This window comes from Lithohypha guttulata (assembly GCF_036872675.1).
Source record: "Lithohypha guttulata strain CCFEE 5908 chromosome Unknown scaffold_5, whole genome shotgun sequence".
NCBI lineage: Eukaryota > Fungi > Ascomycota > Eurotiomycetes > Chaetothyriales > Trichomeriaceae > Lithohypha > Lithohypha guttulata.
Genome location: NW_027042754.1, coordinates 1,073,521 through 1,086,015, shown reverse-complemented (window position 1 = coordinate 1,086,015; position 12,495 = coordinate 1,073,521). Strand labels below are relative to the sequence as shown.

At 48.9% G+C, this 12,495-nt stretch overlaps 3 protein-coding genes across 3 annotated transcripts; all 3 read left to right on the top strand.

Annotated features, from left to right (window-relative positions):
* Nucleotides 1–2,346: 2,346 nt before the first annotated feature.
* Nucleotides 2,347–4,788, top strand: LTR64_006846 (uncharacterized protein; the record flags this gene model as incomplete). The annotated part of the gene is made up of 1 exon (XM_064901172.1): nucleotides 2,347–4,788. One exon carries the CDS (start codon nucleotides 2,347–2,349, stop codon nucleotides 4,786–4,788), a length of 2,442 nt encoding a protein of 813 aa, XP_064752248.1.
* Nucleotides 4,789–5,507: 719 nt separating this feature from the next.
* Nucleotides 5,508–7,965, top strand: LTR64_006845 (uncharacterized protein; the record flags this gene model as incomplete). The annotated part of the gene is made up of 3 exons (XM_064901171.1): nucleotides 5,508–5,662; nucleotides 5,751–6,538; nucleotides 6,587–7,965. 3 exons carry the CDS (start codon nucleotides 5,508–5,510, stop codon nucleotides 7,963–7,965), a joined length of 2,322 nt encoding a protein of 773 aa, XP_064752247.1.
* Nucleotides 7,966–8,978: 1,013 nt separating this feature from the next.
* LTR64_006844 (uncharacterized protein) lies at nucleotides 8,979–11,975 on the top strand (the record flags this gene model as incomplete). Its single annotated transcript, XM_064901170.1, has 1 exon — nucleotides 8,979–11,975. One exon carries the CDS (start codon nucleotides 8,979–8,981, stop codon nucleotides 11,973–11,975), a length of 2,997 nt encoding a protein of 998 aa, XP_064752246.1.
* Between the last annotated feature and the right edge of the window lie 520 nt (nucleotides 11,976–12,495).

Here is a 12,495-nt window from a genome sequence, read left to right as displayed (position 1 = left end):
AAGAGAATGCTTCCAAAATTATTGAGGTCTGCGGAATGGTTCTGTATCTTATACAGAATGACTTCCAGCTATCTGACCTCAGTTTCGTCTTGATGCCACCTTCCATTCGTTCCAGTCGCCTTTTTCTTTCGTGTTCGTCAAGGTCTTCTTCAAATCGTTTCTGTGCTCAATACTGCGATACATCACCCTTTACAACATAAGCGAGTATAAACTTGCGTCAGCCATCAAGATTCAGCAGCCACATTTCAGCATAGCAAGCATGGAGTTTATGCCGCATTTTAGCCAGGGACGATATCTGTATGAGGGGGCAAGTCATTTACATCAACATAGTGCCGTAATGTCCCATTCTGCTGAGCAGAATAGTCGTTCCAGGGCAGCAAGCCCAAGGGCGAACCAAGCTGTTAGCGACATTCAGAGGAAGATGTCTGAATTGGAAGAAGCCATTCTACAGCACCCCAGTTTGAAGTCCCAGTATAAAGTCGTCCGCACGTACCTTGTGCTTGACTCCTGGGTTTTAGAGCCTATATCCTTCCTCAGGCAAGATGGCTTGTGGGCGGTGGATATGGCACCCATGCACGACACTTCTATGAAGCTACCGAAGCCTGAGCAGATAGACCATCTGGCGAATCTGCATGCGTCACTCTTTCAATCTCCACCAACTGATCTATTCAACATGATTTGCAAATACCGACGATACTCCGATTTCAAGGACACGGGCATCATACAACGGCTGGAAGAGCTCAAACAAAGTTGGTTACCAGCAAAGGCCGTCCAGGCTGAGAACTCGAGGACAGCTCCTCAAGGTCAGAGGTACAAGTGTCCATCTGTCAAGTGCAGGCGGGACTTTCGAAAAGCAGGACACGCAGTGAACCATATGGAAAACCATCATCCGGAATATCTTCAGCTGCATCCAGATTACCAGCCACATCATTTTACGATTGAGATTGGTGACTCACGATCGACTTCACCTGAACTGGATCGCCAGGTACTGCGACGGCTTGATGAGACGAGAGGAGATCGCCACACGCAGCGCATGCAACATCGCTTACCAGGAACTCTCAGTAGAGAACGTGTACCACAGCGACCTATCTCAGTATATCTTGATGCACTGTCTGCAGACTACTGACAGTAGGGATCATCTCGGTACTATTCCTCGACTATCGACAGGCATGGATTCATGTCTCGATGTGTACACGAAGGACGTTCTGTGGTATATTTGACAGCTACAGCGAACCACAAAAGTGACTTCGGCAAGGCATTCGGTCTTTGCAGCGCTCGACATGTGATTTATCAAGTGTGGGTCATTTAACAGAGCGCATATCCGATTAAAACAGTCACGATTACTTTGAGATACTATGAGCTAAATGGTTCTCAACGTCAAAGACGGTTCTTGGAGAATCTCAAACCATTGGATCGACAATTGGGTGACTAGTCGAAGCAGGCGCATTATACGCTCGCCATCCTCGTTGTTTTATGAACGTTCAAGCATCTCTTGAGAGACGACTAGAACATGGGCAGCTGGGTCATGATTTTTACATGCGACTTGACATAACGCAGGGTTATCGTTGTCTACAGGCTTTCATTGGACGTTCGTAAAGGATCATCCCGCTGGATACGGGCTTGGGTCTATGTCTGTACTATATAGAAAGTCGTCTACCTATAGCAAAGGTCAATGAGGTATCACGAATTAATGCTTGTCACCAGCTCGGTCAGGTTAGAACTGTATGCAGCTTCCAACCACCTGTAAATCTGAGACTTTGTGCAACATACGAGGTTTGCATCATATAGTCTTTCAGAACCTGCGTCTTTGATGAATGCTTCAAGTTCTCATCGATATGTCCTGTACCTGCGGAGCGTGTATTGATTCCATTCGCATTTGGCAGAAGGAAGGAGCCACCATGCCGAGCACCTTCCCCAAGACGACGGTGTGGAAAGGTTGCTCCAAGAGCGCAACAACTGCCAATCATGTTCTCTCACATCCCTGTAGCACATCGATACAGAGAGTTGTTGTTGTGGACTTTCCGCTTCGATCGATGAATATTCATTCAGCAACTTTCTATTCTAGACACGACAAGACTGGCTAATCACTTGAGTTGTTTTCCAAAATTGTGAAGCCTCACTTGGAGGACTACACCGACCTTTTCGCACATTCATTAAGCTCTACGACAACAACAATTCGTCTGAGCAATACTAAATCTTCGAGCACGTGAACAATCTGTCCATCAACCCTGCCTTTCTGCCGGTCGTGCAGTAGCTTTTTGATCAGCGAACGAGCGTCGAAGCCGTCGAACCAGCACTATGCGCATAGCCAACTACATCATCAGCATACATTAGCAATCGAGCAACATGTTATGGCAACGAACCTCCTCCGTCAAGCTTGACTCCTCTCCTGCCATGGTGCAAACTCGATGTCGCAATTTCTCCGATATCGAGAAGCGCCGGCTGTCACACGAGCATGAGTACAGCGATGAAGAAGATGAAGAACCAGATTCAGCCGCGGCTTCACGATCGGTATCCTCATATTCCCAGCATGCGCCCATGCTGAATCGCGCTTACTCCCACAGAGATCGATCTGGTTCCCTACTACGGCTACGGCCATCGATGATGCGCTATGCTTGTCTTGCTGTGGCCGGCATATTATTGCTGTTCATGCTGTCGCTGGTAAGATTCAGTCAGCAGTCCCAGAAAGAAGTACAACAGGCAATAATAAAAGACAAGCAAACACCGAAGCCAGCTGTATGGGAGGACTTCCCTTTTCTGCAAAGGTACTACGGTGGCATCAGGAACCTAGTGCTCAAGAAGGACAACAAGCCTGAGTATCCTGTCGCGGACGATGAAGCGCCAGTACAGCATACCTCCGATACTGACTCTTCCGATACCGATACGAAACCTCCTGCTGCAAAAAGAGATGTGTTGGATAGAGGCCATGTCCCTGACAGCATCGAGTTCGATCCTTACCCTAAATACACGACTGAAGAATACGTAGCGGAATGGGGCGACAAAGTTGACTGCTTTTTAGATGAGAGGAACACTGTACAGATCCCGCGCGTCCGCATATATGAAGCAATACCTCAGGGCTTTCCGGACAATGTGATGGGTTCGGCTGATTTGCTCGGTATGCGAAACGATATCTGTTACGATCGATTTGGCAGATGGGGCCCATATGGTCTGGGATACAGCCTCAATAAGGGTGGTAGTGGTGCTCAACAGGGTGGTGACAGAGACGGTGCTGATCTCGTATGGCAGGCTCATCCTGAAGTTGATTTCAGAAAAGTCAACTGGGCCTCAGTCCAGCAAAGGTGTAATGCTGCCAACGCGCATCGTTTCAAGGAGCTGCCCGAGCCGAAACTCGAAAGATTTCGAAGTATGCAGCCCGGCGCGCTCACAAAACGTGTCAGGCTTGACGACGATGTGCCTGCACATGTTGCAAAGCCCAGGACTGGACGATCTAGAATCTCACGCACAGCTGTTGTCATTCGTACGTGGGCCGACTATCGCTATACTCCCGAAGACCTCATCTATCTGAGATCACTAATAGCAGAATTGAACGTGCTAAGTGGTGGCAAGTACACAGTGCACTTTCTCATCCATGTAAAGGACGACAATGCTCAAATCTGGTCGGATGATGAAGTCTATGAGAAGTACCTTCGCGAATCTCTCCCTGAGGAGTTCCGAGGTATGGGCACATTGTGGACCGAGCGCCAAATGTTTCTCGTTTATGGCGGACTAGAAGAATCTTGGGTACGGGGCTTGCCTGTGCACGGTGTTTATCGCAGCACTTTTATGCCGATGCAGTATTTTGCCTACCAGCATCCAGAATATGAACAATTCTGGCACTGGGAAATGGACATTAGGAGCACGAACCATTGGTATCATCTCTTTGAGAGCGTCAGTAACTGGGCCAAGAAACAGCCGAGAAAGTATCTTTGGGAGCGGAACGCGAGATTCTACATTCCTGCCGAGCACGGATCTTATGATGATTTCTCCCACATGGTCCGCATTCAAACCGACCAGGGCACGAACAGTGCAAACAACGTATGGTCAGGACTGCGAGCCGGCGGCCGAGAACCTGGGACGGAAAGCCAGAAGATCTCGGGCGACAGACCAGTATGGGGTCCTGAGCGACCACTTGATGACGATGTTTCCATGCCTGGCATTGACGCAGAGCCTCCCACAGCTTTCGAGAAGGACAAGTACACGTGGGGCGTGGACGAAGACGCGGACCTGATAACGTTCAATCCCTTATTCGATCCAGATGGAACAAGTTGGCTTCTAGCAGACGACACCACTGGCTATAACATTACCCGAGGTCGACCTCCACGGCGCGCAGCCATCATCACCGCGTCTAGGCTTTCTCGCAAACTGCTTATGGCCATGCACCGTGAACTTAGTCACAACAGGCATAGTATGTTCTCAGAAATGTGGCCGGCATCCTGCGCTTTGCACCATGGTCTCAAAGCTGTTTACGTGCCACATCCAGAGTTCATTGACCGACGTTGGCCAACTTCGTACCTCGAGAAGACCTTTAATGGCGGCAGGAATGGTGCTAGTGGTGGTGCGAGGACTTCAGTATTTGGTGATCGTGAACACAATTTCCGAGGCACGACTTGGTACTACAATGCGGGCTTCTCAGAGGTGCTCTGGCATAGGTGGTTAGGGATGAAGATACACAACGATGGTGGCGAGGTATTCGAAGCTGAGAACGAAGGCCGGATGTGTTTACCTGGGATGTTGTTGCATCCGATCAAAAGAGTCGAGTTAGTCCAGGAAGGCAAGAAAGCGGACTGAGACGTTGCTGAAGTGCCTGTGTAACATCTTCTGCAACCAATATGGGCTACATATATTGTGGGATTTGGCAGAACAGATCTGTCTTATTTTTGCAAGGCGCTGTAGGAGTACTTTGTCCATTCATGAATGATCTGAGGTCTATTGGATTTAGCAGGCTGTCATAATATGGCTGTATGTTAACGAACTGTACATAAACAAAAGTTCACGAAATCTGAGCTTTACAGATTTCATGCCGAAGCCTCGCATGTCTCAGGACAATTTTATTCCTCGCACTTACGTCCTCAACCAGCCGCTCTTGACCGATTACCGGGCAACCTCAACGCCTCATCTCGAATAGATTCCTACATCTTCCAACGTCGAGGAAATCTATAGGTGTGCGAGCCTTTCACGAAGGGCTACACTATGTGCAAGCAATATTCTCTGATTGAATATGCAGCTCGTCAGGCACCAAACTCTTTTCGAACTGTCCACCTCCTCTTTCCCCGCAAACTTGGTTCACTTTTCCACACTCGACCTAGCTTACTTCTATCAGGCGTGCTCAATGAAAGCCATCTCGCAGCAGGTACTGCCATTGATGTCATGCTTGAGTCTTGTTCTTTGCAAGCTCGAGTTCTATGGCACCTATCCGATATATGTGCTCGGTAGACCACGGCTGGCCAAGATGCTTCTTCTTGTCGCATATCCGACCACTGTAAGGTCATACGAACATTCGAGATTTCATGAAGCAGATAATCTTCGCGACGTATCTCGTCCTAGCAGGTCTGGCTAGTGCCCAGAATGGGTCGAGCAACGCCTGCAATGTGACGACGCAGTACTTGGCTGATCCGCCATACGATAACTACTTCTATTCGGACTGTAATGTTGACGCACAGGTGTGAGTACTTCCTGGGTCCTTGTTGTCTAGCAAAGCGACGAGCAGCTTTACCCTGACCTGATGCGAAGTTTACCTGACAGTGTTTCAGTGTAGTGACGAGTCCATTGTCTTCGTCCAATCTTTCAATAATTGGACCTAGAGTTGTTGTGGCCTGGCCAGCAGGAAACAGTGGCATAGCGGTCTTCTTTGCTCCCCAAAACGGACCCAACGGAACGCTCGCTATTGAGCTTGTCAATTCCACTATTGGAGAACCTCTATCAGTCTACACGAATACCGACAGCAACAATGACTTTCCGTACGTGGGCGTGCAAGGAGTTTTATCCTTTAACTCATCGGCGATGTTGACAGTGGCCATTCTGGGCAGTGTCAGGACAATTCGTGATTTCACAGAAGGTCCAAGTCTATTACGACCCGCGATACAGGATGCCATCAATGTCACACAATACAATAATAGCGGCGCTTCCTATGGGAGAATGTGGTTAGATAACACGACTGAGTCGTACTTCAATCTAGTACCGTTCGAGAACGACAATGGCACTATTGCGATGAATGCCCAGGATCGAACTGTTAGCTTTGGCGCGGGCTTCTACCACTTCGAAGCATATTTCAATTATCCTCAACTACAGCAGTTGACGTCCCAGGAGGTATTGAACAATGCTTCGCAAGGACTCATCGAGCAGCAACCTTCACAGACTACGTCACTATCATTCTTGTCGTACTCAGAGAAACTGTTAGCTGGAGCATGGCGCTTCTTGACATATTTCGGTCGAGATAGCATGATCTCGGCATTGTTGCTTGAGCCAGTTTTGAGCACTGGCAATGCATCAGCCATGGAAGCTGTCATTGGTGCTGTACTTGAGAGGATTAATCGGACCGGTGACTGCTATGCTTGAAATCGTAGCGAATATAGCTAACATACTACAGACGGCTCAGTTTGCCATGAAGAGACGATCGGAGATTATGCCACCTACCTCAATATGCAGAACAATATTACAGGCGACAACGCGACAGCTGCGATATTCACTTATCCTATGATTGACACTGATTACTTCTTGCCCATCCTGATGGACGTATACTTTTCCCGATACCCTGATCGCATCGATCCTCTGCTATCGACCGAAGCCGGATTGATCGACACAACCAACGAGAACCTGACATATGCTGAGCTTGCGCTTTTCAATGCTCAAAAGATTGTCAACATCACTACACCCTTCGTCGACAACCAAACGGTGGAGAACTTGATACATCTCAAGCCCAGCGAGGTGGTCGGACAATGGCGTGACTCGACGTATGGCCTTGGTAATGGTCGCATCCCATTCGACGTGAATTGTGCGCTGGTGCCGGCTGCGCTCCGAGCTATTTCGCGACTCTCCCAACTGGGTGGTATCTATCCAAACACATCATCAGGAACATCCGTGTTGACCAACTACAGCAACTGGGCTAGCTTTGCTCAGGAAAGCGCTATAACATGGGAGGAGAACACTTTGTCTTTCTTTGAGCTTAACTTGACCGTGTCGGAAGCCTCGTCCAGGGTGAATAACTTCGTTAATACTGCCACGTTCTACGATGGCCCAACAAATAATGCCAGCCTGAGCACCAATAGCAACGATGCTAATGGAACGATTACCTTCTACGCAATAGCTCTCAACGGTTCCATGTCAGCTCTCGAGGATGATGACCTTGATACCTACTCGGAACCAATCCCCATCATGCATACCGATACCGCATTTCACCTGTTCCTGCTCAACTCCACCAACACTTCCAGCACTGCATATGCTCGCGAGCACACTCGTTTCCTCAACAGTACCGCAAACACTATCCTACGCGCCTTTCCTGCAGGTCTTGTCACACCATCTGGTATGGTAGTAGCCAATCCAGCTCTGTCAAACTCCGACGTCCTGATTGCTAACTTCACAAACTCCGCTTACCACGGCACGGTAATTTGGAGCTGGCAATTGGCTCTCATGGCGGAAGGTCTGCATCGGCAATTGGCAGTATGCAATTCGTCGTCGAGCTTCACTCCTGCATACTGCGAGGATGCCTACGTGTACAACGCAACGAGGGCGGCCTACAATGTTCTATGGGACAACATTGAGCAGAATGAGGCACAACTGCAGAGTGAGGTATGGAGCTGGACGTATGATGGAAATAATGAGGCCAGCAATAGTACGGACAGCTTCACGACTGTGCCATTAGGGAGCTTGCCGCCTCCGCCTGGGGTGAGTGGTGGTACGGAGAGTAATGTGAGGCAGTTGTGGAGTCTGACCTTTTTGGCTGTACGGAGAGATGCAGAATACGCATGACTAGCCGACTCGAGCGAGTCGAAAGAGACTCGATATCGTGAGCATGATGAGTTGTAAGAAGATAGTCTGCAAGCAGATGCAAGTCGCCTTGGACCGCATGCGAAGGCTCAACCGTGCACGGCTTATTATAGAAGATTAAACGCGAAGAAGGCACGACCGCGACGCGCCAGTTGCACGTGATCTGGATCGATTTTTCTGAGCAATTTCAACACCTGTATTCGTGGAAGCTTCTTCACAGAGAGATCGGTCGTTAGACAATACAGCTACTCTGCAATGTAATTCGCGGCGACGCCGTGTACGTGCAACGCAGAACGTCCAGTCTTGGAGTGGTCAGCTCTGCCTCCAACTCTTCACCCGGATAGCCAGATGTCCAAACATTGCTCTGCGCCATTCAAGCATGGCTCACCGGACGCCTCAGCTCCAGATCTTGATACGTGCAGCATTTTTGCTCTCAACTAATGTTGTACATCTAAAACATTGATAGCAAAAAACGGCGGTATGCCTGGACCCGTATGTTCTACCCTATGGCGTGAAGTCAAGATGTTTTGCGCAGTGCTAGAAGCACTGAACAAATGGCATCAAATGGACGTACACCCTATACACGCATGGCTTCTGCATGGCTTCTGTTGATTGCGTTATCGAGTCGGCTTTGTCAGTTGATCTTGCTTTAGTCCTGTCCTGCTAATGAACCGAAAACGGCTGCATGCAGCAACGAACAAAGGAAGTTACATTGTGTTCGAAAGCACGCAGCATGATGAGCGCAGCGACTTTGGTCATTCTGTCTTCCTGCTGATGTTCCGATATTCTGCTTGTATTGCTAACAAATAGCTGCGCACACATCACCACCGCCAACGCTCGTGCTCGACCAGAAGAGCGATGTGGTAGATACACCAAGGTCGTGTAGATCAATCCGTCGAACATTATCTCGTCTTCATCACTAGCACGCTACGGGCGCTCTACACGTTTAGCAAGCTCAATTTTTACGCTAGTCAAAACAACTCCGATCCGCAGCTATGGGCGACCAAGCAGCATGGATCTCGAAGCACAAGTCAGACGAGCGGAAATGGTCTCGTATTTTTAAGGCTGAGTCTGAATACGAATCAAGATCAAAGGCGGCAATTTCGAGTTCGGCTAAGGAAGCAAGGTTGGCAGCTGCTCCGAGCACGATTACCACAGAGATAGCTTACGGCTTGTGTGATGCTTCCTGGTCCTGGGTCCTTGGATATCTCAAGATATGCCCCCGACAATTTCCTTTCAAGAGCCTTGCTGGTCCAACAGAGACTCTCTATCTGAGTCCAGAAGACATGGTCAGGGTTCATGAGAGTGGTGTTCGAAAAGCAGCAGCAACTACTCCCAGTAAAACCAATATGCTCACGCTGTATGACATCGGCAAGACGACTACGACAGCAACACTACTTGAAACCATCACCGAGCATCTGAACCTTACTAGCACTGCCACTGTGTTCGATGACACCGTGACAGAGACCGAATACGTAAAGGCGAAGCCTACTACTAGCACCACAACCCCCATAGTTTGGGTGACTCGCAAGAAGCCTGTGAAGAAGACAACAACTACAACAGAGTATGATACGACCACAAGCACGAAGACACTGGACACTCCCGTCGTTGAAGTCGAATACGGAACCACTATCACGAAGCCAAGGACCGCCACGCGAACTATCCACCTATCAGAGACAAAATTTGTCACAGCTATGGCCGAAACTACCACCACCATCTATGACACGAAGACTGTTAGCCTGTCGATCGATGAGACGTTCTATACCACGAACACTGCCACGTTAACTGATTACGCTGCCACAATTACATCAGATTCCACATACACTCATTATCTGCCTCGTCATACTTCGGGGGTCATATTAGATGCAGGGACTCCAGGTACCTACTCATACGTCCTTGTGGTTCCGCAATCCCTGATGTGGCTTGTCGACTTGCTAGACCCCATCTGGCAATGGCTTAAAAGCACCTATCTATCTTGGATGTTAGACACCGACTTCAGTGCACTACTAAATCTTTTGATGGTCCTTACGGTTGTTCTTGCAATTGTCGCTCTCTTGTGGCGTTGCTGCTGCAGCTGTTGTCGTCCGAAAAGACAGCGTGCCCAAGGTGGTGATGATGGGGACAATGATGCTGGACATCACGTTAACGAAACAGGTCAGACTGAGAATTACAAGCAACCCAACCACGGAAGTATTCCAGGTGAGGATGGATCGTTATGGGAAGATAGTGATTCTCCTCTCGAGACCACTGGTGAATCATCCAAGGGAAAGGAAACCGCCAAGACCGAGAAAACAAGCCCTAACCAGACGAGCCGACATGACGTTGCGATGAGCGACAGCGAGACAGAGGCTCCGAAACCTACAGAGTACAAAATGCGAGCGAGATCTCTCTTTGAGGATGAAAAAGGCTATCCGGGTGAGATCTTCGACGCCCCAGCACCAGATCAGAAGACTTCTCACACACGCGTAAAAAGAAGACGAACCCGTCAGTGGCTATCGGCTGAAGTTATTGGTCTGCTTCGTTCCAACATGAAAAATTCTGCGAAAGCTAGGAAGATCCTTGAGTTGTTGGAAAAAGAGGCTAGCAAGCAAAGAACAGAGGGGTTGACAGAATCTGAGGCGAGGGAGGAACAAGCTCACACCGTCTGGGTTTGGATTAACATGCTAGAAACAGAGGACAAACATGAAGGTGGAGCGATCGCCCGACTGATCAAAAAGTTGATTCCAGAGTTCAATGCAGAGGACTATTACTCGGGAAGTGACTACTATGAAGATGAAGAGCCTGCCTTAGAACCCGGCGACGTTGTCGCGGAGAGCGACCATACGACGAACCCCGTGGGTGACTCTATCGCTCCAGTAGAGCAGTCGAAGATATCACTTCCAAGCCCTACAAAGACTGAAACCATCATTGACAATGTTGCAGAGCAAATCGATAAGCTGATTGAGCAACAACCACAGGATGCATCGCTCACTACTGATCCCGTGAGTCTACCAGCTCCATTGCACGAACTCTCTGACTCGACAAGCTCACCAAAGGACTACAAGGAGATTCAGACATTGGAGGACGACGAGAGTGTGAGGGAGGATGAGATCGCAAAAGAGGACCAGGCTGTACAGGAGGATCAAACTGTGAAGGCAAATGAAACTGTGGAGGAGGACCAAACCGCAACGCGCGAGCAGGCAGCAAAGGACGACACCGACGTGCCCGCCGTTGATACAGCTTCCGACAAAGACGACAGACTTCTTGAAGACAATGATGAGAAACCTGTAAATGTCTCTGATACCAAGGCTGCATCTCCTCCACCTGAAATCGAGGCCGATGTGGTGGATGCTAAACAGTCTACACAGCAGACCGAGCAGCAGGCACTAGCAGCTCGGGCACGTACACCCACCAAGGAGGAACTTGAGTCTCTAGAAAAAGACTTTATGGACGCATTCGAGCAGCAGGACGCAGAAAATGCCGCAGAAGCAGCAAAGGCAGAAAAGAATTCAGGTGCAGCGGCTGTTCAAGATAATCCAGAGGATTCCAAGTTACCATCGGAGCCTACGGATCAGAAAGTTACAGACGTGTCCAGCCAGCCGAAGATATCTCAAGCTGATACAAATGCGCCTGGAGATGTTGCTACACAACAACCCTCCAGCACCGAAGTAAAAGCATCTGACTCTACTGCCATTGAGACGCATGACACCAATATACGCACCACGGGGCTGAAGGTCATCCCTCCAAGAAGAGGACAATACCTGCCAGACGAAGACGAAGAACCCAGAGAAACTCCACCTCCGACCGTCAAGTTCACACCCATACCAGGACGTAAAATCCTCCAAGTCAAAAGGAAGCGGCCTGATGGGAGTTGGTTTTTCTATGGAGAGGGTCCGAAAGAGGTTACTAAGCAGGACCAATCTACCGCACCAGCACCAGCTAGTAAGAATGGGCAAGAGGGTTCTACAGGTATACGTGCTGAGTCAGACTCGAAGAACTCTGAAGAGGAGTGAGGGTTGCATTGCGGGACGCCGAGTAAAGACCAATATAGAAGATAGGCAAAGTGATGTCTGTATTTGTCTTGTTCATGCTATTTATTAGCGCCCAATTTGAATGTCAAATAGTGTCCTGAACCAGCAGATACCATCATATTGTTTAAATGCTCTTCTTTTGCTGCCAGAATGATGGTGCTGCCAACCAAAGTGAAATGTTTGAAAAGTGCTATAGACTGTCAGTTCGTGACGAGAATGAAAGTATAGAATTTCATTGAAGCTTTGTCAATTCCGGAGAAGAGATGTCATTTGTCTGTAAATCCTTAGTGACTGTGGTTCTCTCAACTGGTGCTTTCCCAAAAGAGAAAACTAGTTGTGTCGAGGACTACACAGGAGGGTTTCGCAACACCTTGTCAGAGCGGATAATCGATCAGGACCACTTCAACCCCACAGGCTGAGACTGCGAGAATAAGCGGTAAATATGGACTCAAAGGTGAATGAAACCGTTACTCTGCATGGTCCTCGGTAGCGCTGATATGAT